At 42.4% G+C, this 27,783-nt stretch overlaps 5 protein-coding genes across 5 annotated transcripts in view; all 5 read left to right on the plus strand. All coding sequences in view use genetic code 11, as the record gives it.

Moving 5' to 3' along the window:
- Positions 1 to 997: 997 nt before the first annotated feature.
- On the plus strand, positions 998 to 5,379 carry EGR_05141 (Ileal sodium/bile acid cotransporter; the record flags this gene model as incomplete). The annotated part of the gene is made up of 4 exons (XM_024494390.1): positions 998 to 1,789; positions 3,002 to 3,124; positions 4,013 to 4,184; positions 4,685 to 5,379. The coding sequence occupies 4 exons, from the start codon at positions 998 to 1,000 to the stop codon at positions 5,377 to 5,379; spliced, it is 1,782 nt and encodes a 593-aa protein (XP_024351176.1).
- A 1,104-nt stretch (positions 5,380 to 6,483) lies between these two features.
- EGR_05142 (Translocation protein SEC63) lies at positions 6,484 to 15,305 on the plus strand (the record flags this gene model as incomplete). Its single annotated transcript, XM_024494391.1, has 16 exons — positions 6,484 to 6,713; positions 6,750 to 6,864; positions 6,909 to 7,021; positions 7,067 to 7,128; positions 7,208 to 7,317; positions 7,395 to 7,616; positions 7,683 to 7,815; positions 8,744 to 8,833; positions 10,494 to 10,657; positions 11,289 to 11,714; positions 11,887 to 12,127; positions 12,541 to 12,785; positions 13,636 to 13,734; positions 13,909 to 14,013; positions 14,369 to 14,544; positions 15,128 to 15,305. 16 exons carry the CDS (start codon positions 6,484 to 6,486, stop codon positions 15,303 to 15,305), a joined length of 2,709 nt encoding a protein of 902 aa, XP_024351177.1.
- A 1,341-nt stretch (positions 15,306 to 16,646) lies between these two features.
- On the plus strand, positions 16,647 to 19,546 carry EGR_05143 (hypothetical protein; the record flags this gene model as incomplete). The annotated part of the gene is made up of 4 exons (XM_024494392.1): positions 16,647 to 16,818; positions 17,805 to 17,951; positions 18,762 to 18,908; positions 19,434 to 19,546. 4 exons carry the CDS (start codon positions 16,647 to 16,649, stop codon positions 19,544 to 19,546), a joined length of 579 nt encoding a protein of 192 aa, XP_024351178.1.
- A 506-nt stretch (positions 19,547 to 20,052) lies between these two features.
- On the plus strand, positions 20,053 to 24,674 carry EGR_05144 (hypothetical protein; the record flags this gene model as incomplete). The annotated part of the gene is made up of 6 exons (XM_024494393.1): positions 20,053 to 20,117; positions 21,124 to 21,459; positions 21,496 to 21,597; positions 22,548 to 22,606; positions 24,453 to 24,474; positions 24,527 to 24,674. 6 exons carry the CDS (start codon positions 20,053 to 20,055, stop codon positions 24,672 to 24,674), a joined length of 732 nt encoding a protein of 243 aa, XP_024351179.1.
- Positions 24,675 to 25,225: 551 nt separating this feature from the next.
- Positions 25,226 to 27,783, plus strand: part of EGR_05145 (SH3 and multiple ankyrin repeat domains-containing protein) — a gene marked incomplete at both ends in the record, with an annotated part of 19,901 nt that continues 17,343 nt past the window's right edge. The window contains 2 exons of the mRNA XM_024494394.1: positions 25,226 to 25,249; positions 26,076 to 26,390. Of these exons, the coding sequence (XP_024351180.1) occupies positions 25,226 to 25,249; positions 26,076 to 26,390 (339 nt within the window). The remainder of the gene's footprint in view (positions 25,250 to 26,075; positions 26,391 to 27,783) is intronic.

Raw genomic sequence — 27,783 nt, forward strand, 5'->3', positions numbered from 1 at the left:
GATTTACTTGATGGAAATCTCCACCAAAATGGCGAAACCGTGGTTCACACTCAACTGCAATATGTGCACACATTTCAGTGTCAAAATGATGACAAATTGTGTAGCTATCTACATCTGTGGCCTCTCAGCCAACTTGCCACTAGACCTTCAGAGGGTTACATTTACGCTCTTCAAGAGTGTCTCTTCATTGCAGCCACTGACAACGCTTTTGCGTCAGGATTTTGAGGGAATGAAAACATCTACTAACTAAAGCACGCTGAATAGAAACTCTCTACACTTTCTTTACTAACACATTTCTAATCAGCCGTTGCTAAAAACAAATTTTCCGCCTCGAAAGCGGTAAAAATTGAAACAAAACCGATTGCTTCCAAAACGCAGCCAAACAGGAGGGAATTAATCTGCTTTACACGAATAACAAGGTGAAATTGTTCTGTTAATTGATATGAAACACAACAAAATTTAGTAGATTGTCTACTGGAATAGACTAGCATGGTGACCAATCAACGTTGCGGTACTCGATCAGTGACCTTCGGCTGAGTGCACACAATTAATGAGACGGCTGCACTCAAATGGCGGGTGATTAGTAAAAGTGCAAATTGTTGAAAATAATAAAATTTCAAATGTGCACCTGTTTACTCGAGACTTGGTCGAAAAATACAGGCTGATAACTCACTATTGAGAACGCTCTGGTTAAATGATGCGTAGAAGCATGGAAATTGAGCGGTGAGTTTGAGGGGTTTGTGCGAGTGAATGATATCACTCTAAACTGGCAAGAGTAGTCAGACGGATGCATTCGTCGTACTGCAATGACTGACAAGTGCAAAATTTATGCAGTTATTCAATCTCACCTACCTCGTCACGGCACCTCTTGACATTGCGTTAGCGTCAACGGCTTCTGATAAGCCGCATCACGCACAAAAAGAGAAGAGAAGAGTGTGGTGGTTATTGGCGCGGTGGTCGCACTAGCAACAACAACGATTAATCATTTACACGTCTCATGGTTTGCATTTCAACAACAGTGTTATTCTATCTCCCTGCCCTCCTCCTCCTGCCCCTTGGAATTACTGCTTTTTCCAGACACGTTGCCACCGAGTCCTTGGGTGGAGTGATCTTCGATGAGGTTTTACTGTCGGATAGAAAGCGAATTGAAGCAGAAACTCAACTTCAATTGAATAGTTCTCTAGTCACGTTAAACACGACATGTCTCAGTATTGCCTGTCCTACTGAGAATCTCACCTTCATTCAGCACGATGTGGATCCATTCAACTTTACTTGTAGTCTCACCTATCACCACATCGCCTCGCCCTTAGCCATCTCCTTTGAAACTGACATTCAGGATATTGTATCACTATCTCCACCTTTCTGGATTTACTTGACTCCTCAATTGGATGACCCAACTGTCACAGTTCTGCTCCTTGCCTTTTCCGTCAAGCGTCATCGAATGGGGAGCGCATTTCTAAAGGTATGGGTTCGAGAAGCTAGACCAGGTGGATTGTCTGGCTCCCTCCATGCATTTAACAGAGACAACGCAAGTCAAGTGGAGGAGTACTACGATTGGGTGGTCAACGCGTCGACAAATAATGACACCGCTGCAATGGGATTCCTTCTGAAGGTTCTCCGACCTAGAGGCGTGCTGGAAGTAGTATTTCGGGTGGTCATTATCACCCTCGTCTGTAAAATCACCTTTTTAATAGGTTGTGAGTTGGATGCACGTCTGATTTGGCGATATTTGAGGAGACCTGTGGGTACTATCATCGGTTTCGTCTGTCAATTTGGACTTATGCCTCTGGTGAGTGTCGGTTTTTTGAAGATCTAACGCCACCACTACAGGTGAATTAATATTTCTTGGAGTCAACTTTTTAAGCCAGCCAAGATGCTGGAAAAACACATACACAGGGCATGACCTCATGACCCACACAACAGAAATGGTGGCATTATTGTTTGTAGGTGGCGGAGTTCTTTGGAACCCCTTATTAGTGACAATATAACACGAGGGTCGTTTAGTTGTCAACTTGTAGATAACAACGACCGCGAGCGACCAGTGATACTTGACGGCCAATAGTGCGGCGTTTGAGGATGACACTGTGGCAATCTTGTTTAGTGTGAAGGTACTTGAGACGAGTTTGAGAGATGTGGAAGGGTGGGGAGAGCAATCATTGGAATTTTGACATCGCTAATCGTACGTGGACGGATGAATTTGAAGCTTGGACAATGTATCTACTCTATTCCAGGGGATAGATCCACTAATCGTAGTCTACACTTCTGATGTGTCCCCTGTCAGTAGTCCATCATTTCGAGGCTTCCTTCCTTATTCATCTTCCTGGTGACTGTGACCGACCGAATATCCAAAGTGTTATACGTAAGTAGGTGAATGGTGTGGTTAATCTATAGAAGGTGCTGTCTTTGACACGGATTGCATTGTCAGCCCAGCATGCACACACCCACTCATAGCGTGGGACAGAAGGACGCTCCGCCTTCTTCCTTGCTGTGACATTGAAGTCAAGTTCTGGAGTTTACTTTATCTCAGGAGTAGACGACTTGTGGAACAGGAGTTACGAGACACCCTCAGACACGATCATTCAATCCGTAGCTTGAAACACCTCCTCTGTTTCCGATGGGAGGACTGAGGGTGGTGACACTTTCGCTATTGCTACTGGTATTCCGAGGTTTCTGTGCTCTAGGTGTTTGGGTGGATAGCACTGTGGTTCCTGTTAATGGTACTGGTATGTGATTTGCATGTTCACTTTTGTCCGGAATGCTGGTTGCAAGAGTTAGCAGTCTGCAGAGTCAAGATTAAAAAGAAGGAAGGGAGGAAGGTGGAAAGTCATGACGTCCTGTCATGCCACACCTAGAGTTGTCACCTGGGAGTGAATTAAAGGGCACGAAAATGATTGTAATACTAGCGTGACGCTCTGGACGCTCAACCGGGTCCAGCAACACTTTAAGTGATTCCACAAAAGACAGACCGACCAAATAAATAACGGTTGTTGTCCTTTTGAAGCGGGATCGCATCCTGCTGCCACCAGTTCAGCACCTCAAGTACTTCCACACCATTGTGGAGAAGGAATTGGCATCAGTGTATGGAGGAGATGGTGGACCACAGGCACGGACGTCTGACTATGCCGTCTAGACAGAAGTACATGTTGTGAGGATCACTAAGTTAATAAAATGTTATTTAGATGTTTTGATTGTATTTTCTAAACAAACCTTACACAATATCAAAAAAGTCAAATTAACTGATGTTTAAAAGCCTATAACTCCATCATATTTGTATTTAGCGTCTTGTTTTAGGTAAAAGTTAAAAGAAGAGGGTGTTTTGGAAGGGTCGGCTGTTAATTTGCATACCTGTGGAATAAAATGCTTGGGTAACACCATTGTTAAAAAAACACTGACTTCATTAAAACAAAACACGCGATTCTAATGACTTTGTCTGGGGACGCGCGCACTTTCTACACATAAAAAATATCAATAGTTTTGATATTTTTAATTTGTCAAATGGGATAAACCTATTTTGCCACTGAGCAGTGCTAATGAACTATTGTCAGACTCCAGTTGTCAGTTGATTGAGCTGCATAATGTGAGGAACGGAGAGAGAAGCGATTGAATGCCTTATTTCGCCGAGACATGGTTGATTTGAATGATGCACATCTCTCCACCATCTCTGCCTTGCATTGAAGCCCTCTGCTGAGTTGTTGCGTTGGAGGGCAAGTGAAAGCTAGAATGGTCTACCTGGTCTGGTTTTCTCAAGGCAGACGAGATCACGTGCAACATGGAAGAAAGAAGATCTGAAGAGTTGTGGAGTGAATGTTGATGACGAACACGTTGGAACGCGAGTACTAGTTTCTGCAAGTGCATGATTCTGGGATGTCGCATCTAACCAGTGAAATCTACATGGTGAACGTGCGTCTACGAACATGCGTAAAGGCGAATTCTAACCGCTCAGTGTAACCATGTTATTCTTCTATTTCTTCCATTATTCTCTACATGGGGATGGCGGTGGTGGTGAATGCAGATAGCCTGTGGCGTGGCCAAGGTTGTGCCCATCAAATCGGAGTTCGGCTTCGGTCTCCTTACTGCTGGCTGCTGTCCAGGTGGAGGCGCGTCGAATATCTGGACACTGTTGCTGGATGGTGACCTCAATCTGAGCATGACCATGACCTTCATCAGCTCTATCGCTGCACTGGGTGGGTTAAACATGCCACCAATTTGCATTCACCCTTTGTCCATTCAGCTATCCGCCCAGTACCCATCAACTCTGTGTTATGCATCCAACTATCCATCCACTCCTTATCTATCTATCCTGTATCCATACATCCATATATTTACCAATCGCGTATCCATCCTGCATACATTTATCCATGCATCTTGTAGGCATCCATCCATTCTGTTTCCATCCATCCATCCTGTATCCATCCATCCATCCTTCCACCCAACCGTCTCGCCTTCCTTTACATATCCATTTAATATTCCACCCTTGCTTAATAATCCAATGTAAGTAGGGAAGTAGTTTGATTTCTATAAGCAAAAATTACTTTTTGTAATCCTCTGAGACCATTTACATATCGTAGGCGCTTATTTTTGCGCTGGCTAAACCTACTTCCATACTACTATTAGGACTTGAGTAGAAGACAACTCTCTTTCTGCATGGCTATAAGACAAAACAAAACTACTTTTTCTGTTCTAGGCATGATGCCCCTGATGCTTTTTATCTTCGGCCGCTTCTTCATAGATGTCCACAGCCTTTGCATCCCCTATCTCTTGATATTTGGTCAGCTCTGCTATATCTCCGTGCCCGTGATGATCGGCATGTTGGTCAAGTGGAGCATGCCACGTGTTGGTCAACTCCTCGTTCGTCTATTGCGGCCCCTTTCCTTTCTCTTCATTGTAATTATTATTGGGTTCGGAGTGTATACAAACCTCGCCATCTACCGTCTCATTGGCATCTACCCAGTCATTCTTCCAGCTGCCACGGCATTGCCCTGGATTGGATTCTGCCTTGCTGGATTTCTTGCTTTCATTTGCCGCCGATCACGAGCTGAGATTTTTACTATATCGATCGAGACAGGGATCCAGAATTCAGGAATAGCTATTCTTGTGCTAATTTACTCAATGCCGCAACCAGAGGGAGACCTGGGGGCCGTAATGCCCATCGTGGTGTCTATTTTTACGCCGTTGCCGCTGGCTGCTATGCTAATTGGGCAAATGATTAAAGAGAGAAGGTTGTCTTGTCATCGGACAAGAGGAAGAAAGAGCAAGGAGAAGGGAACTGGACTGATGGGGGGAGCGCGGAAACCACTCACTGCAACTAAAAGGATAAAAGAAGACGACGATGACAACGAGGAGGAGGTAGAGGATTGGAACAGCAATAGGAATGTTTAACTGGAGAACAAGAAAAGAATCACTTTGGTAATTTGCGATAATCTTGTGCCATCAAATATTGTGTTTGCTGTCACTTAAATGGCTTTATCTCAAAGCTTTGCTAGCTGCGTCTTCCTTTTATGGCAGGAAGGAAGTAACGAAAAATTCCACTTGATTTGGGTGTGATCGATAGGGAAGTTGGCAATAAGGCATTAAATAACCACGCTAATTTCCCATTTTCTTAGCAATATGTTGCTAGAACTTGTTTAAAGGTGGCATAACTAACTTAAGAAGTATACAGCCACCATAAATAACATCGCAAACATTTTGTGATGCAGTATTTAATATGCTTCTTAGCTATGCGGTCTCTTGCAGCTACGAGATGCACTTCCAGTCGGTGGTAAGGCTCTCCAACCTCGTCCGTTGCTTCCCAGCCCTTCTGTGCGTTGACAATAAAACATCTCCCTCATTAATTTGGCTTAGTATGACTTTAAAAGAGACGAACGCCTTAAAAAATGCAGTAAATTAAGTTTTCATTTAAGGTAGTTTAAGCATCCATGTTTGATTCATCCAACAGCAAGTATCCTTTGGAACGACATAATAGCTAAGCTCTACCCATAATTTTCTTGTGTCATGTAGCTAAAGTGATGCTATTTAGTATTTGATAAGGGTGCCAGCATATTGACTAATGTTAGAGTTATCTATTGTCCTTTTTTAAAATCACCGAAATCCCACTTATCACATGCATCTAGTCATTACCACTCGGTGCTTACAGCACACTGATATGGCACACTTGGGTAAATCTATTGCAAGATATAGTTTCACTACCTAAAGCGTAACCTTTTATTTGGGGTATGTTCAAAGTGACGAGATAGTTTTTTAAGGAATAACAGGGCTAAATCCATACACAGAATTCAGCACAGTAAAAAAGAGTTTTTGGTGCAGCAAAACACAAAGTGAATAATCGCTTTTAGACAATATTTTCTACAGGTCGTAAGCGGAGCAATTAAAGAAAAATGCATCCCTTTTTCTAAGATATGTTGATGATACTGTTAAAAGGTTCATTGACTTAACTGTAAGAAGGCTATTGGCCAATGACTCCGATAAAGGCTAAAATACGATGAAATGTCTGGAGATCGTTTCAATTTCGACGAGACCGGGGACACTTTTTACTGCTTTCTCATTGCAGTGTTTACTGTCGTCCTATTACCAATAACATATTTCTTCTGGCCCAAATCAGAAGCTAAGCAATCCGTTGATGCCATAAAAAGGCGTTGCCAATGCTCACCATGCCAGACAAAACGTGCGAATTTGCGATCATCTCCTACAAAGAAATGGATGAAAAGGACTTTGATGTAGGACTTAGTGTTACAGACCTCTTTTATTTGCAGAAAATTGATAATTATTACTGCTTGGGCCATGATTATAGCATTGGGATTCAGATTATCCAAGATTGAAGTCACTTTGAATACTTTTGATCCCTATTTTGAGCTTTCAATCCATCCAGTAAGATGTTGGTTGTTTGTCCTCGCTAACTTATATTTTGCTAGGATGCTTCAAAGGCCGAAATAAAGAAGGCTTACAAGAAGCTTTCCCTTGTTCACCATCCTGATAGGGGTGGTGATGAACAGAAATTTATTAGGATTCATAAGGCCTACATCACGTAAGTCCTAGTTTCTTGCAAAAATATTTTCCCTTCTATCTCTAGTTTAACCGATGAAGTCGCGCATAAAAACTGGCAAGAATATGGCAATTCAGATGGACCAGGAGGTGTTAATCTTGTGGTTTTTGTTATGCGATATTTGAACGTTGGTCTTTTTCTTAAATGTTTTTTGTCATTCAATAAAAGCAATCAATTTTGGAATGGCACTTCCCAAGTGGATGATTAAAAAGGAGAATACAGTGCTAGTCGTTGGTGTATACGCGGTGATATTTATGCTCATGCTTCCCCTAGTTGTGGTATGTCGTACCTTTTTGCATAAACTTCATCCAAAGACTTGGCTTAACTTTGCAAATTCATATTTGCGCTTCTTTAGGGTCTGTGGTGGTCCAACTATATGAAGTATAGCAACACACGTGTCCTCCTAGTCACTGTTCGTTTGTTTTGTGGCAGTTTCATGTACAATCCCTTTATGGCTGTACCTCGGTTAATAAAGCTCCTCTCGTCCGCCTACGAGTTCAACAGCCAGTTTAACAAAGAGGTCGCCTGTAGACCCAGCGATAATGTAGAACTCCCACCGGTAATGCCTTTAATAACTGTGACTTTTAAGTCTAGCTTGGCTACCTCTCATTCGCTACTGGTGTCACTGCCTGTTGCTTTTCAGCTGGTCAACCAGATCCCAATGTTCACCATCTTCAAGAGGGCTATTGTTGGTGCGCCCTATGCGATCAAGGCTCGCGCCCTTATCTATGCGCACATGCTTCGACTCGAGCTACCTCCGAAATCTCTCTTCATTGGTGCGTAATAAATTTTATTAATCCTGTTTTTGTGTGACTTTTATTTTCTGTCTAATTCACTGAAAATGTTCAGGTTTGGGATGATACGTCCGCAAGGAGTTTCATCCATAACTATTTTCGGGGGCATAGATAGGCCGTTTTTGTGGAGCTGTTTAAATAAAGGATACAAGTTAGCTGTCACTAAAATTGGTTCCCATTAATGCGTCATGTCGCCCGTCACGTAATTGAGTTTGGTTGCGGTCTGAAATAGTCTCTATGCTTTTTCGATATGAGCTTGGTAGGTTTGACTTTGCTCGACTTTTCAGCTTCTTTTAAGACAAGGAGGTATCACAGCTTCAGTCTTCGTGTATTATTTACCTGTTCCAAACTCGGGGCAATTCAATTCTATTCCCGTGTCATGATATAGAACTTGAGATTGGGGTAGTTGACGTGGTTTTAGTACCCGACACTTCAATAACCCATCAGATATGTCTCGCTTGCCGTAAAACCGTATCACTTTGGGCCAGTCTTTTTTGATACCTTGGTCGAAGGTATAATTATTTGAGGTGTCAGACATATTCCGTCTGGCCACATCCAACGCGGCATCTGAGGTGCTCCTAATAATGTTGTTAGGGTTAGCTATACAATTTTCGATTCTGGGGATGTACAGCAAACAAAGATCTATTGACCTTGAGATCCTAACCACAAATAACTGTCTCCGTTTTTTATTGGACGTCATGGTAACAGTCAAATGGACTGAAGTCTGAAGTGAAATAGAAGTGGAGGCGATAGATTGAGTTTACATCACAGACGGTAGGCTTCCGTTTTTAATACCATCAAATATGCCACAAAATTGAAAGGGAGATGCACTTTAGACCAAGAGCTCAGTTGTTATTGGTGGTACTCTTTTTCAGCATCGTGGTATTCTTTTCGGCTTCTTTCCCTACAGATAAGCAATACATCATCGCGCAATGTCCACGCCTTCTTGAGGAGATGATCAACAGTCTACTCATCATTTTGTCCATGGCCACTGAGGATCGTGAGTCTCCTTACTTACACGTACTTGGCCAATAAGTTCATTCTGCTGCAGGGAAATGTGTTCACTTCGGAAAGGTACTCTTTACTAACAATATGGCCTTTCGGTGGGATAAATTCGTGAAGCCGGTTTAGACTGGCAATTTTTTACAGTTCTAAGAAAGCATTGCCTTGAAATCTTTCGTTTATAGATGTTTATGCTTAATGTTGATTGCGGCTTCATCGATGGGATGATTGTTTATCCATTTTGAACCAACTTTATTTCTTAAGGCGTACTAGAGTTGTTTAACTTCCTTTATTTAAGGTAATCAGTGCGGAAATTTGCTAAAGCTTATTGGTAATGCATCTTTAGTTGGCTTGTGGCTTATTCTGTGCTAATTAGCTTCATTTGAGAATCGGTTGATTTACCCATATTGTGAACTTTCTTCAACAATCGTGTGCCTTGGGGTCAGCTCTTGGGATAAGGTTAAATCCTGCTTCAAAATTTCACATTACAAAGCTACCTATTATGAATGTGTGCTGCAGGAAACGAAAAATAATGTTTATTCCTTTTGTTTTTAGAAAGGTAAGCAGAAGGCGCAATTGGTCTATAGGTTTGTCAAAGTATTGTTAGTATTGTGAATTGGGATCATATACTACTGATGTGATTGCCTTTCAGTAGGCGGTACTTCAGAGTTGGTGGCATAGTTTATTCCTGCTTCTAAGACGAGGTTTAAGTGTCATGTGCACAGCATTTCCAGGGAAATTACATCGACTGGGGTGGGTTTTCGTCCTACTCGCTGAGGCTAGTGTTGGCGAATGGAAATTAAGCGGGATGCATTTTAGCAGTAGATATTACGGGGCATCCTTGACCTGTCTAAACTGATGGATCTTTGGAGGTCATTTTAGACGGAGCGCTGTCGTTGCCAAGTGAACCGGAACTACTAAGGACTTTCAGTAATAACGGGTTATATGGTTTTAACGACTCGATTTCATCGAAGACAGCGGGTTGATTTTAGAGCTCCGAATAGCGGCAGAATTCCCATCACCGCTTCCTCGAATTCGTTCCCAGAGATTTTTAACTGCTTTTTTCCCTTTCGGGGGGTGAAAACGTAGTATGGTCGAATTTGTGCCTTTTGCGTTGGAATTTAGTTTTGTTGGAAAGCGTAGACCTTTTATGTTGTTATACATGCATGCATTTGGTCGTGGTGGCATTATTGCATTTCCATTCATTTTTGTTGAGGAAGTTGGCATTTTTATGCGCCACACTTCCCGCCTCTACATCAGCTTAGCTTTTGTCCGCGAAAGCAGCAGCGCAACGGTGAATGTTGTAAAGGGTGGAGGACATTTGGAATTCTCTTCTGGGTCGGCATCCAAGTGCTGTGGATGAGATGCGGAGACCTGGAGAAGCACAAACACGACTGGACCATTAGTTGGCTCGTGGTAACAGAGGCCTCCAGCACGAATTTTCCTCTCAGTGCTTTCTGCTACACAGAAGGAGTTGGAAAAAAATTAATGAACGTAGATGGAATGAAAGGAACATAAAATGAAATCGTTTGGAAGATTAGCTTTATTACCCACGCACCTACTTCAATTATTTGTGTTCTGTTTTGATATTTTCACGCTTATCAAGATGAGGTGATCCTTCACAAACCTCCATCACTACCACCTTCCTCTTCCTGTAGGTGGCTCGAGGAAGAAGGTGCCACAGGTGCTGGCGACTATTGAGAACTGTATGCACCTCACCTCGCTGTTGGTGCAGGCTCTCTCGCCGACCGTTGCAATCACTCCCCTCCTCCAGCTGCCCCACATTGGGCCCACCCAACTGCGTCAGATCACCCATGCTAATGTAGGTCTCTGCAGACGTTGTACCCTTTTTTTCCTGCCCATTTATAATGACTGATTGCATTAAATCGCCTTTCAGTGGATTGGTCGAGTTTAAAATACTGAAATAGGCATGGGTTATTCCTTGTTTGGAGACAACTATCTCAATAGTTAACTTTTTTTCCACCCATAGACACATGAATGTTTTGTGTGATCAGAAGAGTGATGGGAGTGTATTAATCAGTGCCTTTCATCGCAACTGTTAACTTTACTGATTATATAATCATTTATTTGACGCAACACTACGTTGAACTAAGAGACTGTGATACGAAAGTGGGGGCTGAGAACGTTGCTAACTGGAGAAAAGTTCTTACTCCAGGCCCTCTCTCATTGCTTGGGCATGATAATTGCAGTTTCCGAGTTTGGTTGAATTAAAATGGGGCTGACAGCTAGAAAGTATTGGATTATTAGCAGGCATCAAAGGGTCCTTGACACTTTAAGGATGTTGGTTGGTTTGCAGATCTTCAGTGAATAAAGCCAGAATAAGTGGATGTATAGATGGATTAAGTGATTTGAAATGACTGAATGTCCATCAACATGTTCGTGTTGCTGGCAGCTTTTCTTGCACCTCCACACACACCTCTCGCTTTCCACAGCGCAACCTCAAGACGATGCGTCAACTAGCCACCCTTATCGAGAACCGTCGTCGTTCTGCCTTGTCGAGCCTCACTGATGAGCAGTACCAAGATGTGGTCAACGTCCTGGCAAGCATGCCTAGCCTTACCCTCTCCTGCCAATGCGTCGTCCTTGATGACGAGGATCCCAGCATTTGGCCCCTATCTATGGTCACCGTCAATGTGCGTCTCACTCGTCGTCCCCTCCTCTCTCTTAACCGCCAGCAGTCTAGTTGCGGTGGCGTTGCTGGTAACGCAGCGGGTGGAGTAGCGGTCATTGACGCTTCAACGGACTTGCGGTATACAGAACGAGAGGCTTCGTGGTACCTCTCCGGTGGTGCAAACGGCTTTGATGATCTTGCTGCAGGACGGTTCAACAACGTGAAGGAGGATGATGAAGGCATGGAGGTGAGCGGGGGCTTTGGAAGTGGTGGAGCCATTTCCATTCAGGGATGAATTCGATCTATTGCATAGCTTACGACGCAAAACACACACTCTCTAAAACACGTGCAGAAGTACCTTTATTTTCCATTATAGCCGTTTTTCCTAAAATCTTATTAACTTTTGGCTTTTCTTTCAGTTGGTCGAAGATGCTTTTGCTGGCAAGAGCGGTGGTGGAGGCACAGCAGCACGCGGAAAGCCTTCGGTCCCGGTATGGGACAAGTCGCGCCAACGTGGTAAAGGTGGCAAGAGTGGACGTGGAGGAAAGGGAGGCAAGGGCAGGTACAGCCAGTACCAGAAGGGTAGCTGCGGGAAGCAACAAAAAAGCACTAAACCCACCGCCCCCGTTAATGCTTGTCAGGAGGCTGAGAAAAAGGACTGTGAGTGTCTACTTAATTGTGTTTAAGTAGCTTTGTTTTGGTTTAAATTTGGTAATTGCTGGATTTAAAGTATTTTAAAACCGCTTTAGCATAATGAATTTCATCTAGACATTTTGTTGAAACAAAGACGGAATTGGTAGTTTGCAAATGCATCATTTGAATTAGGCATTTGTTGTTTGGGCATTGTTGCCCATTTTTTTCGTGAAAGCGGCATGGTATTCGTGAAGATGACGAATTGTTCGGCGTTTTGGGATTACGCTGTAATAAAGTGGGGGAATTCGTTATCATTTGCTGGTAGCAACTTAGGCATCTAGCTAGCGTTTGGATCTGCTGGACCTTAATTGAGGGGTTAGTCAGTTGTTTAAACAGCAAACCTCGGTTGGCATGATTAATTTTTGCCTTTCTCCCAACAGATCGGTTAAAGCTGGTAAACGGTGGCGCCAATACCATCGCACTTGACGCAATCTCAACGGAGACGATGATGGCGCCAGGTGAAGGGGAGGCGGTGGTGGAGACAGAAAGTGTAGAAGGAGGTGCTGCGACGCTGCCTGGAGTGGAATGTCGGGTGGAGTCGGAGGCGCAAAGACGCGAGGAGAATAGTGCGTTGGATAGTAAACCACGATGCAGCCATCTAGTACACTGTCCTTTCTTTCCCCTGGTGAGTTTTTGATAATTTTCTCTTTAATTCATTCGGCATGCTGTGTGTCTCATCAACTTTTTTCTTTGACTATGCATTCGGATGCCCGGTTTTTCTATTCCTTCTCTATGCATCTGCCCTTTCATCCTTCCATCCATCTCATCCATCCCTCCTGTATCTATCCATCCGTTCCTTGTGTATCTACTCATTTCTATGCCATTCATTTTTCCTCATGTTTTCGTGTGTCTTAGTTACAACATACTGATTCCCTCTGCTCATTTCATTGATTAGCAAGTTGCAGTTTCTTAATTTTACTATCTGACTGCTCATTTCCACCTCAGCTGGTCAGTTATTTGCTCATTTCTGAATAGTTGATCCATGCTTTTGTTATTCCCTACCTATTCATTATTTCCTTCATCTAGTCGATTATCCATAGTGTATCCATTCCTTTACAATGGATGCATTTGTTACAGCTCTCTCTGTTCATTCTCAACTAGTTTTTTGTTTTAAGATAGTCTCGGAGGGCATCATCACACCAAATAAGCATGAATATGTCCTTTTTGATTTTGAAAATACCTGTAGTTTTTGTTTTTCTCTCCTCAAAACGAAATAAAGGATGATTGCTGTGATATTCCACCCAGATGTCCCCAGACTTTTAATTTTGAGGTTTTCCTTTTAATAAAATGTCACATTTGTCCTTTATGTGTATATACCTTACCTTGATCCATCTATTCGTCGCTCCACACTTTGAAGAACCAAACGATACGTCTATTCTGACTGTCCATTCTATTGTCTTCTTCGGAGGCTTACACGATTAGTTTCATTTCTGTTTCTCCCCTCACTAAAGCTACTTTTTTATGTTGTCTCACAGGAGAAGTACGAGGGTTGGTGGTTGTATCTAGTGGATCGGAAGATGCGACAACTAGTGACCAAGCCCGTTTACCTCAATTCGCTGGAAACCGAAGAGGAGGTGAGATCTTGCCGTTCCATCTCCGCCTATCATCTCTGCCACTCGTCCATGCTCCTTGTATCCACCCTTCCTCTAGTTCATCTTAATTTCATCCATCTGCCTATGAGCTGCTGTGTCATGCCTTTTCCCACTTCCCACTTTCGCCTTATCAACTCCTTTTTGCACCGTTTGTAGCTGAGCCTAAAGTTTGTAGCGCCATCCTTCCCCGGCAGTTACCTCTACACCCTCTGTGTTCGTTCCGACAGCTATGTGGACCTGGACTTCTCCGAAAATGTTCCGGTACGTACAAGTTTTACAAATTCTTTACATCGTACGTAATTGGATCTAGTTGTGATTTTTGCGTTTAGATTATCCTTTTTACGGTTGAATTTATTCTTTGTTGGGGTCGTTTTAGTTTGTACTCCATTGTCTACTTTCTTCCTATCTATCCCTCTATCCATCCACCGGTTTGTCTTTCTGTCCATGTCTAGCATCTCTCTAGTGAATCCATTTTCCTTAATGGTGTCAAAATGTTAAGCAGCTTTTAAATAGATGCTCACGTTTGTTCGTATATTACTTTTATCCGAATTTTCGACCAAGTTGGTAAACTTGTACTTCAAGTGGCTTTTATTTTGTCACCGTCGAACTACTTTAGTTCACAGTGGCGGCTTTGCCAGAGCATGTGTTGAAGAGTCTCAAGGAGGCGGAAGCACGCAACCTGGAAAGCGGTTTATCTTCCTCCGACGAAGACGAGGACGAGGAGGAGGAAGATGGCGAAGATGAAGAAGGCTATGAGGAGGAGGAAGAGGAGGTAAAAAGCGAGGCGGTAGAGTTTGTCACTCAGCGATGTTGACTAATCAGGACATTTGTGTTGCTGCTGTGTTTGTGACGACAGACTGTGTGTACAGTTTGTTGTTTTGTTTCCACACCCTTGATGGCCTATGAAATGCTTTTGATAAAAAAGGGCGTTTTTTGTGCACCTTGTAGCTGGATCCAACTAAATCACTCTTGTGCTCATTTCGATTTTGCTGTCAGCGGGCTCAGACTTGGTGCAGCTTGGGTTAATTTTACCCAAAAGTTAATTGCATTTCTGAATTTTAGGGTGTTGGTTTTTTGATATCCGTTGAAGAAAGTACTTGCCGTTCTGATTTGATATTTTTTGAGTAGATATTTGACTACATGAGCTCTTAACACTCTTCAGTTAGTACTTCCATTTGGATCATTCTCTCAAGCTGGTATGTTGCGGGCTAGTGACGCTGATCCAAGAGGACAGCTTTTCTGGTTTCTTTGGTCAGTTATCAAACCTTAAACATCGCAGGAGGGAAGCATCTGTTTCCGGTGGCTCACCACGGAAGGAAGAAACATCATTTTTACGTTCTGTATAGCGTCTGTTGGGGTGAAATCCGTTTCAAAGAATCGAAAAGTGTATCTTTGACGCGGTTCGCTCAACGGAGGACGCGGTGATAAGCGATTCCGCCCTCCTTGCAGTTCAAAGTCTGGAACGACTGCGGGGAGCTCCGAGCTATATGGGCTCTTCAGTCTCTACATCTGGCACCTCCAACCTGACAACACAACCTTCAGGAGGTGGTTAAAGCTTCTTGGCTTTTATACATGACTTCAGGCAGGACACGCAATGCTGCATCACCAATACAGTCTTTTGGAAGCACAAAGGGGGCATCTATTGGCAAAAAAAGAAACAGAAAGGGCAGTAATTTTTGACATGACAGGGTTTAATGCTGACTGCCTCCAGCGCTTCCTGCCCCAGATCCTGCGATTCATCCGGAAAGTCGATTGGTACAACTTTGGCTCGGAGTTAAGTAAGTCGATGTTTGAGAGTTAATGAACATCAACGCCAAAGACTCGGTGTCATATATTTCCTGGTAAACTTGCTTTCCCGTTTCCGAGTCTAAAGAAAGTGGCCTACGAAGGCTTATTTCAAAAGAAACGTTTTACAGTCGCCTGAGACTGCATCTGAGCAAATGTAGCCTCCCACCCCGAGACTTCCCTGAAAACAAAAGGAGACATAATACTCGAGCAGAAAGTATGTATTCAATACACAGAGGGACCTGCAGCTACTGGCTTGATTCGGGGACCAGTTCACTTGACGAGGGTACAGTATTTAGGACACAAAATGACCACCTACGAAAATCGCGAGTTAAACAAACAGCGCATTGCATGGTCCCTCTCCCATTTTGAGAGTCGACCTTGGTGCTCCCCAAGGTCAACTTCCCGTGTCAGCTATCACAACGCCGTCGGTGCTGAAAGGAATCACCAACCATGTCAGTCGTAAAATTTTCATGCAACTGGGAAGATAACTGACTGTTTGGAAACTGCATTAAGGGGATGAGTGAATGTTCTGCCTAGCCGTAGGAACACTGGCCTAAAAGAGCAGAGCCATGTAACAAAGAAGGAGGTTTAGTGCAGTCCCATGGGAGTGTAGGGTTTCTATGTCTATTCCTCCTTGCCACTTTGTTCTCACCTCAGCGCTGTCCAGCCATGTCTCTCTAAGTTCTATTCAGCTTGTAGAGAGGTGGAGAGATGGTGAGATGACATAATTGACATCTTTATGTAGGAAAGGCAGACAGCTCCATAACAAACTTCCCCAGATGGTTCGAGGCTAGTACCGCTTTATTTGTTAATGGCTTTCCTACAGACAACGGGAGTGGGGTAGTCGCCGAAGGTAGACGTCATTTTCAGGCCTTCTGTTAGGGGTCGTCACTGATTCTCCCATCCACAGCCTACCCGCTTCTTCCGTCCTGCTATGGTCTACCACCCATCAGGCAAAATCAGCATAGATATCCTTCAAGATCGAGTTGGCCTTCCGCTGCCACTAATGCAGCGCATTGGCACTTCTCTGAAGACGAAAGAAGGCGTAGGCTATGTATTGTCGACGCATAGTTGGGCTTGGGGCCAGCCTATCCAGCGAAGGTACAATGGCCAAGACACAAAGCGGCCCTTCATCAAAACCGAGAGTTAAACGTCCAACGTATTACACAAATTCTCCAAATCTGGTGCTTTCGATGGACACTAGTAAGCAATTGCCAAGTCTCCCTTTCGTCAATTTTGCTGGACTATTGTGTACTTTCAGAATCAAAATCATAAAATGTTACCAATATGGAACAAAAAAAGTGGGCATTTGGCCATTGCATGCTCACAGATGCAAAATTTGTCTACTGACCGCGATCGTTCATCACGGCCGCGTAATTACTGACCTGGAATCCACATTCACCGCCTCTGGGGGAGTTTCCTTACACCCGCACGCAAGAATTTTATAGCCTACGCTGGGCTAGAGTCAACTCATCCATTGCTGACCCAATGCGTGACTTTAACTGTCAAGCAGGTCTAGCGCATCGGTGCCGTTGGTGCTTGATTAAGCCTCTGGAAGGCTGAATTAAAGAGTTCACCATTGAACTACAACAAAGGTGATGCCTGCATGGGTAACGGTAGTGTTGATCATTTTTTTTTCCTTTCCTTGGGATGAAGCGCATTTAAACATTCCGTAGGGGGTTCGCGATGTAAGGATTAGTAAATACCGAAGTCGCAGCTCAGAGTTTTAATGGCTTTTATGCCATTATGACATAGATCAGATTTTAGGGGGAAAGTATTTACAGATAGTTACTTTTTATCAACTTCGCAATCGAATAAATCCGCAGAAAAGGGTGTTTTTTACTTGCATAACCTCGTCTATTTTGGCAGCATTCAGGTCAGGAACTAGCGCAGCAGTAACCAAGTTAAACTTAAAAATCCGCAGATTTACTTTGCTGGGGGGCGGATTTTGCGCACCCGACCTCGCCAGCTCATCGTCCAGGCGGGTGGGGGGTGCTGTGATAGAGACGACCCTGCCACCACCCCTCCCCCTCTGGCCTCTTGGCGCCGAGGTCATACGCGCTTGGGAGGGTATATAAACGAACGACGCTGAGACGATGCGTTTAGTCATGGTCCGCGCGGTGTGCATCCAGGGGCTCGTTTACTCGAATTGGTCTGCGTGGGGCACTAATTCGAGTCAACAGGGTCGTTGCTGCGCACATTTAACGCCTCTTTTATCTCATTTATTTCATATTTTTTGCACCACTTATGCATCCATTTTGCAGACAGTAGACTCGTTACTATTTCACGCTTTAATATGCCATATAAATATTCACCTGTAGCACATTATACACGAGTTTGGAAGTTTGGATTCCTCATAACTGACTGTGGTTTGGATTCCACTCATTTAGACATCTCAGCCGTGAAAATTGGTAATTATAACAATAGTCATTGCCTTTTACAGCTCGTATAGATACAACTTATTTACCAACCCATGACGTCCCTACTTTCTAACTTTGTTATTTTATGATAATTGTTTTGACCAAATCGTTAAATGCACAGCTCGATTAAGTTTAAACACCCCATTTTCGCGGTTATCAAACAGCACAATCTTAAATGGAGTGAAAACATATTCAGGTTGTGGCGACCGTTATTGCTCTGGAACCTCGGCGGTCAACTTGGTAAGTTGCATATATGTTTACAAAATGTATGCACTGCTGTTATTACGTAGCGTCCCGAGACTCCCTGAAGACGAAAGAAGACACAATACTCGGGCAGAACACATATATATTCAGCACGGAGAAGGTGTCTGGGCTATTGGCATGGTCCAAAAGGCCAGCCTACCCAGCGAGGTACAAGGGGGCTAAATCAAAGTTCAAAAGTGGCTCCTCACCAGAACCGAGGGATAAACCGCTATCGTATTACAATTATAAGGCTACTTATTAAAAGTCGAATACCTCATTTGACAGTCAGTGGCTCATGAACAGCTGACCAGCCTATAGTTACCCTTTAGCTAGCCTGTAATGGAAATGTCTAGACTATCAACTTCAACGCGCTACTTCTCCAATCTTTGTGATATTCAGCTGCTACATCGTATTGCCAAATCGTTCCCGTCAGGTTATTTTCGTTAGGGGGAATTCATCGGCCACTACAATCATTTGTTTAGCACAGTGCCACATAATTAACAACTAAACTTTAGTGTTAAAGAAGCCTAGTTTTGTGCATAGCACTTTAAATTTTAGTCCGATTTCTATTTTTTCATTTAATCACGTGCGGTTTCAATTTCCTATCTAACAAGAAGGTGAAAATGATTTCTGGCTTAAACAACTTTGCTGTGTATTTGTGTAATAACTGCCTAACATTTAGCATTTTTGCTGCAAGTTTGACAAGTTAGGTGAGAAGATTACGAGCACTTGTTTTACTGTACAAGTGGGGGCGTCCTAGGCTGAATGCCACATATAACCACTTTTTAAAATCGCAATTATCTAGCTTGATGTAAATGGATATACCCTCAATCTCAAGTTGATGTGAGCTCTCATAATTTTTCAGCCATAGTTTTTTTCATAGATTCACGAGTTTAAACCGGGAAAGACATTAAGCTTGTAGTGTTTCTTTCCTCATTTTTTTAAAGACATACTTTTTGTTCAGAGACAGCTTGTTCCAACTGGCGCATTAACAAATGGCATATGTCAAAAAATGCTTGTTGCTCAACTCTAACTCCGACCCCGATAAAGCAAGTCTACGCAGCTCAATCGCGAGTTCAATTGCCTCTTCTGCCACCATCCAATTGCCTCTTCCAACCCCTCAGTCTGTTCACATTGGAGTCAAATGTCCCGTTACTGGGGTTGAAGTATGTCTTAAAAGATACCTATGAACACGTAGTTACTAAATTAGTCACTTTTTATTATGAACAGTCAAATTTTTTGCACAAGGGATTACTACACGGTCACATCATAGTAGTGTTTTGGCGATTATATTACAAAGTGGCTACAATTTTTGCACAATTTTTTTTAATTTTGATGCTTAATCAGTAGAAATGTAGGCAATTTTTCCGATAAAAGTTTATAAGAGTGAATATACATCTACAATTTGCTATGCTTTCAGTCGGCATAAATAAGTTATTCAGTTTGTTTCTCTCAAAATTTTTTGATGCTGAAAATTGGACATGCAAACCACCTTGGTATCGTCAAAATAGCTGACACATTTACAACAATAATCTCTCAGACGATTTATTTGGATCAAACATCTGACAATAAATTATAGTCTAATATGGTTTGAGTAAAGAGGGTTCTCATGCGAATTAGCTGCAACAAAACTGGTGCAAATGACTACGTTTGGGTTGGCGAGATTGCACTTCTTCATTTTTCCTGTCTAACATATTACTCATTTTGTGATAAGAAATGTGATGCAGCTTAGGGTAATGCTTTACACTTAAAGTCAAATCAGAACCAGTGTTGATCAGAGAAAAGTAAGCTTTCACTAAGTAAAGTCCGGATCGGTTTTTCCCACACGCGCCTTTTCGTGCATTGGTACATGCGTCTTGAATTTTTCAGCTCCCAGAAAGCGTCAGTATTGAAAAATTTTGGAATCACAGCTTAGTAAGGGGTCTGTGTTTAAGTTTGGGGGTTGCAAATCCTTGCAAACTACTGTTTTCACCACTTTAATTAAAGTTTGACCTCTTCTATAACTTCATAACGGATATTAAGGCAAAAGGCTAGGATTTGGCGCTTAATTGCCTTTTTTTGGTGGAAATTATCAGTACGGACTGGTCAAGGATGGGGTATTTTATAACATTGTAATATTTGACCGTCTTTTATACGTTTCCATTATTCAAATGCCTCACTTCTCACTGGCTGGATATCCCAAAATATGCTTAGTGGTGTAAATTTGGTGCTTTTGTTTCTCTGAGTCGTCATTAACCACCAGCTGGTCTTTGCATATTTTGATTTTGATGGATGCCTGTCATCTAAATTAGCAGTGCTTGACATGACACAGAACATATGCGCCAGTTTTTGATAATGGAACACATCTGCAAGTTTATAATGTGTACAGTGTCGCCACGATAGCATCCTTTAATAAAAAAGGAAAACTCAAATGCCAGTTTGAGTTGAACGCCTCCGCTCAGTTTTTTTTACATGTCAGGCAGCGGTAATAAACAATTACAGTAGTATTTTTCTTTAGGGGGCAGGCAATTATGTGGGTGACTTTCGTTTTTGGGGGTGTGATCACTTACCGTCGACACAGATAGCATCATCACTCTGACCTCTTCCTCATGTTGAGGCGCTGGTGGTGGTGGCGGTGGCAGAGTCAGCAGAAGCATGGTTCTCAACAGGGGCATTTGCTCACCTGCACGCACACAAACACACACCAGAAGCGCGTTTACATGCATGCGTAAGCGGGTTGGTTTGGTGGATAGTTAGCCAACACAGTCTACTGCTAGATGTCATCATGAAGGATTGATTTAGAGCTGCGTAGTCGCACAAACACACGCTATCATGGAGAGAAAGAAAGAAGGAGATAGCATATGTGCATGTGATTGAGTGCGTGAATGAGTGATCGAATGAGTGATATCGGTAGAAATGAGATATGATGCCATTTCTACAGTCACAGGGCATTTATCTTTCGCAATAGTTACACCATAACGATTCTACAACTTGAAGACGTTTGCGTTGAGAAGGAAACTAGATCGAACGTAAAGTTTTGGCAGAACTCCAAAAGTTTGCGCCACCAAAGTGACAAATTTAAATGCTTAGACCAACCTGATACAGCTGGTAATCAAAAACTGATGAGAGATACATGTTGGAAGTTAACAATTCTGGCCTTAGGCAAACAAGTCGCAGCGTCACATATGAGTGACGCTGGTAGTAAACGTGTAACTATAAATGAAATTTGTGTCTTCCACCATGCAGAAGTGTCTATGATGACGTGGTGCACCCTAAAGTATGTGTCTTCTAACTTATTTATTTTTCTTTCAAGCATTACTTTTAATCTAAATTTTTTAAGGGATGAATACTACTTGAAGGACGACTTGGAAACAGTGTCGAATTTGATAATGACAACCGAAAGGGATCTAGATTTGTTAGTTTCTGCCGTTATCCATGTTGTTTTTGAATTGCGGCACCTTCCTACTTGTAAACACTGAGGCATCTTGGAGACGATGAGGCATTTGCGTGGACTATTTTTGTCCACGCCCCACCTCAATTAGCCCCTCACTCAGAAGTTCTTCAAAGATAACATTCCCATGAGGGTTTCCCTGTCACCTCCTTTAAGTGGAGGCTCATTAGGAGGTAGTTAATTATCAATACACGAGACCCTTTACTAGAGAGGAGTCGCATAATCTATGCACACGTGTGAAGTTGTCAAAAAATGGTGAATTTTAATGGCTTCAAAAGAAGTCGCTCATAATTTTTGAAATCCTGAGATCAGGTTTATATACAAACGCTGAATGAAAACTGCTTTTCCTATTTTAAAGTAATGACTTTCTCTAGTCAGCACTCTGAGGCATGGCATCATCCAATACTCACGAAATACCAACGAGAAGACCACCGTATCACCTTTCTTGGCTTTTAACCTTCTGGATGATGGGTAGGCATTTGATCCACAACTGGGCATCAGGAATGTCCAAGTACAGGCGTTATTTAACCGTGCCTATTAAACCGCTTCTTTGTCAGAAATTTTTTAGGCACTTACTTAAACAACGACTTTCATTTGACACATCTGGTCCGACAAGCCACTGCTTAAGGTTGGAAATTGCGGTCCCGCAGTAAACCGATCCCTATATCAGAAAGTAAGAAGGGACCACCTCTCCGTCACCTGCCCCTCCCCACTCAGATAAGAATAAAGCACTTGATGTCAGACAATAAAATGATTCAAAATTCACTCAAGTTGCGTGTCTGAGTCGGTGTGACTTTTTGGGGCTCCGTTAGCGTCTGACCTGACAGTTGAATTTATTCTTTACCGATGCAATATATCAAGCAGAGCGTAGAGACAGAAGTCCAGGTTGTAGATTTGCATAAATTTTGTGGTAGATTCAGAGTTTATAAAAACTTGCCTACAAATACTCAACTCATCCATTTTCGCAAAATTGGTAATCCACTGAGTGTCACTTGTCAAAACAATGAGTTTACGAATGTGCAATCGCTGTCAGGCATTGAGATGGCGCCAGCCCAGATCACGGCATGGCAGCAGCGATGGCAGTGGTTATTTTCCATCCCGAATACGCTTGTATTACCACGTGGTGGTGATTGCAAAGTGCGATGTTGGCGTAGCACCTAACAACATTATGCTAATTTGTCTACCTGCCGCCCTATACTCTGGCAAATCCACAGAATGCACAGCTAAGGCCTTTGTTGTTGTCATCGCTATCATCACTAGTTGTTGCTTCTTTTGTTCTCGTGGTTAAAATTTGCAGTAAGTTCAACATCAAAAGAAGAAACAGGCGCAATTGTGCATTCCATGTAAATGAATGACCAAACCACGGGTGACTCGGTAGCAGTGGCAATGGATACTAAAGGGGAAAAGTTTGTCACCTAAATATTTGTTGCAAGAAGTAGGGTAATCGGATTATCCCCTGAAAGGCCAGCACACAGAGCTGGAGAATGATACGTAAGCGAGTCCGTCATGTTGTAAAATGTCGTCTTCAGCCTTCTCCACGCTGTCACCGTAGTGCCATTTGAAGGAACTGCGAGTGTGGAAAGGACGCAATTCAACGGTGGTTGAGTGGCTTGTAGACTTGAATAAGTTTATCTACAAACCACATTGAAGAGAATCTTGGATATATGGGGGTTCGGCCTCAATTTATACCCTTTGTATTTTGCATGACCTGAAACAATTTTACGGTTTTCGATGCGTCTTGAAAAGTACTCTTGTTTGTATGTACTATAAAGCATGGGTATTCGGCAGCATCCCCCCCCCCCTTTGCTTTCAAGGCAATTTAACATCTCTTAAACTGTCATTTGAACCGGATGAATGTAGTTCTACCTTGTCACTCTTACAAATCCACCTTCATTCAGAATCAAGGCTAAGAAAACCTCATCGTTGCTGTGTAAATTGTTAACTAGCTGCTCAGTGGTTACCTCCATCCGTCTGCAGGCCTAATTACGAGAGGGACTAAGGCAGGCTCGCTGACATTGTCTTTCTTTTGGGAAAAGTACTGAAGGAATAGGTGAAAGCTGGAAAGTGTTTTTTAGGACGGCGTTATTATAACGACTCAGCTGAACTCTTTACCTTATCTCCGAGTAAAACTGTCATCTTTTTAAGGACAAAAAAGCACAAAATCTTTCACTTTTGTCAAGCAGGAGAGAGGATGCCCTTTGTCAAGAAGAAAGTGGAAGGATGAGAGGGTTGAGCGGACCACTCCCAGTTGCATCATAGAGCAGTTTCGTGGAATTTATCCACATGATCTTAGTACTCTTTGAAAAAAGAAGGGATATATTTTTGAGTTTTTTTTTTGAAAATTACTTTTTAACTTACCCGTGAGTTCAACGAGAAATTGCACCCTCATTGTTTAGTCAGGAGGTGGTTTGATTTGAAAATTACCCGAGGCCATTATGCAAACAATCTATGAGGAACGAACATGGAGCGAGGACGATGTATTGACCAGGAGAACCGCCTAAAATTATTTCTTACAAAAGTAATAAATCACAATAGTTTAAAAAATTGTCTGCAAAGGTAGACTTTTTTATTCAAGATGCTTGGAATAGCTGGCAACTCATCTTATAATAATCGTGAGAGATTACCATGACAAAATCAGACCACAAATGAAGGCAATATTACATTTATTTGATAGTTGTGCATTATAAAATCGGTTAGAGAAAAAAATGTATCTTTCGCGAAAAAAGGGAATGGTTAAATTTGCACAGGCAGACCTTCTCTACTGATTTCTTGGCTCTCAATTCATTTAGTCATAAATAAATAATCCACTATTATATTAGTTTTAAATTGTGATATTATAAAGTAAGAGACTTTCGCTTACCTTTGCAGCAAAAAGTTTGTGAGTATTAACAAGTTCACCACCAGCGTCACATATACGTGACACATGTCACTTATCGGTTAATGATGGCTATGATTGCATGAAGTCGTGTCATTTGCTTCAGAAGACTCTAACAAAAGAAAAATGTTTTTGGTCTTATAGCGATCTTGCTTTTATTATTTGAATCGCATAACTTTACATAAAATCCCCTTTTTGTGGTCTGTGGTAGCACCCTCGCCCCTATCTCCCTTGCTAGTGGAGGTGTTGTCAATATTTTCCGGCTTTGTGTACATTTCTAATGCAAAATCAAAAAATACCATTCCGGTTGCCTTCTTGGTAGTGGACTTGACTTCAAAAAGCGGAAGCTAGAACGAGGTCTTGGTTCACTAGCAACCTACCGTTAAAGCACTACCTCACTGGGCCAATTTATTATTGCATAGTAACAAAGGAAAATCTACTGGGTGAATTTTCACTCACCTTAGAGACTCTAAAAGGAATGAATCTATGAAATCAGATGCTTTGAGCACATATTTTAGTCGTAGGGATTATCTACTAATGTGTGAGAAGATCTAATGTATCCTTTTGGCTTCCGCCTCCGGCGGCACAACGCACATTCAGGAGACTACGTCATCGTCAAAGGTGAGATATATGATTTCAAGCAAAATTGGTGTGCATGTTTAGTATGAAAAAAAAATTATAGATCTACCCGCTGTCTTTTACATTTAAGGGGTGTGCATGGTGGGGCACGGAGACTCTCGAGTCTTAAGGCAATGGCAGCGCTTCCACTCGAAGTCCAAATGGGTCTCCAAAAGATCCTTATTGGACCCAAGTTTATTAACCATGATTGGAATGCTTGAAGTGCTCAAACGGTTAATCATAACCTCTGGAGATTAGTGGTTCCTCGCAGAGGATCCAGTCGTGGATCACGAGTACGGTCAGGAGTAAACGCGTTCCCTTCTCAAAGTGCAGAAACATTGAGAGTCAGGGTTCCAACCTTTTTAGAAAAAAGCTGTTTTTCTAACTTACCATTACCTCTACTGGATGAAAGAGCTTCTAGAAGCAAAGTAAGTGCGTAAAAACAATTAATCGTGCAATTTTTTGACTTTGTTGGGACAAAATCGGTGTTTTTTAAGGCTCCTTTTTCCGCAGGTAGTATTTTTATGAGCAGGAGATAAATATTGACATTTTCTATCTTTAAAATTGAGTTATATCTACTGACACATAAGGAGTAAAAAGTGGCAGCGCCTAAGAAATGACAAAATCTTGTGCTTGACATTTTCCCCCAAATCTGGCGGATATCTTGGTCTGTATGCTAACGAAATAATAAAGGGAGGATGTGGACCCCACTCCTATCATACAAACGACGATGAAAAATTCTTGATTTATTGTTACTGTGGTGGGAACGCGTGGTATTAGTGTCCTCACTTCTCAGCTTGGCAGAAACCTCCACCTCCTTGAGTGATCGTGAACGATAAGATATTTTTAACTCAGTAAATTATCTTGCATCCGTCATCAAATATGGCAAGAAATGAAGCTGAGTAGATGACACAAATGAAACTTTTTACGTTGTCTCTCACTTCAACAGAATATCTTTGTGGTGCAGTCCACAGAGAGTGTTGGTCACCTTCGACGCCACGCCGTACTACGCAGCGACTTGGATGTTGAGGAGGCGCTCAATTATGGTCTCTATCTGCCTCCACAGGGTAGTAAAAAGGGTAAATTTTTAGAAGACGAGCGCCCCATTGCCGACTATCCGGTGCTTCTGCAAAGCGGTGGCCATCGCAGTCGCAACGCTGACGACATGTCCTCCGTCTCATCCACCACCACCACCACCACCCTTACAAATGGATTGCACCATAGTCCCGACTCGGGGGTTGGTCAAGACCCCTGTTGGCTGGAGGTGAGTCAAACAATTTTTAAGCCTCCTCTGTCTAAAGATTGGATCCTTGAATCTGCCTTTTGATAGTCCATGTTATGTCCATAATAAAGTGCAGAGTCTCGGAAAATAGTGACGACTAAATTTGTTTAGAATCACTTACCTCATCTGAAGTTGTCTAACTCAACCTGTCACTTTTTTTCGATCTTTTTTAGTAAAGATTAAAATTTGGTTTACCTTTTTGAGTGTTTTTTTTTTCCAGCGCACAAAATTGTTGTCAATGATGGAGTTTAGTGCACTTGTATGACCTTGTATCCTATCCAATCCCATTATGCCTACCTGGTTGATACCTCGTTGAAAGTTGGTGAATTAAGAATGATTAATTCTTCAAAAAAATAAGTCATTTGGTATTTTTGTCATTAAAACGCCATTTTATTGTTAACCTGGGCAAGAACTCGATTTACGGTCTTGTTTTGAGTGATGCCTCACGTGGAGAACGTTAAATGACTCAAGAAATTGGCTACCTCCTACTAAATAATCAGATAGCTCTTGGTTTTAAATGACTTTGGCAGTTAAAAGCTTTAAACAGCATTTTTTTTTTGGAACTAATATTGCATCAGAAGCTAAAAAATAGATGTAAATACTGGGGGGTCATATGACTACTTGCCAGATGAATCAGTTAACTTTCGGGCCTCGCCAAAGAATTTACACACTGGGAGAGGCGGTATGAGCAGGCGGGAAGTTGCATTGCACAAGAACGAAGTATAGGGTCTAAACCTCACCTTACAGATGTGATGACTGCAGGACACTCCACTCTGGCGGTCAAACTGTCCATAATCGCGACAACATTGAATAGTGAAGGAAGGAACCATTGAATTTGTGCTCGTAGACCAAAAGGCTGTTAATCCTCTTTAAAATGTGGCTTTTTACGAGTAGCCCAAAATTTGTAATATCTTAATTGCCAAAGTTTCAGTCGTAGCTTTAGAAACAAACAAAAGCCGATGAGGTCTTTGTTTAAGTGTGTGAAGACTTATCGAATTCGGAGATGGCTGTAGCTTTGTTTTTGAGGCTTAGAAGTAGGATTTTAAAAAGTGACTGACACGACAAGGTGCTGTGGAAGTGAGCACCTGACAGTCGACATCTAACCTAAAGCGCCCACTTAGCAAATGACTCCTCTGGCTTGATGTCCTTGATCCATACCGCAGATTTAAAGTACCAAAAGGCTGTTACTGTGGCATAAAAGCAGAAATATTGGCTCGTCTTTGCAAAAGACAGAAGTTGCTCAATCTCAGACAATGGAAAATACTCGTAGGAGTGCAAGAAATTGTGGGGCTTCTTTTGGTCGCTAATCTGAATCACATGGTTATCCCAAAGCCCCAAATGACTGCCTTAATTGGGATAGCTTACCCACTAAATC

This window comes from Echinococcus granulosus (assembly GCF_000524195.1).
Source record: "Echinococcus granulosus chromosome Unknown EG_S00036, whole genome shotgun sequence".
Classification (NCBI taxonomy): Eukaryota; Metazoa; Platyhelminthes; class Cestoda; order Cyclophyllidea; family Taeniidae; genus Echinococcus; species Echinococcus granulosus.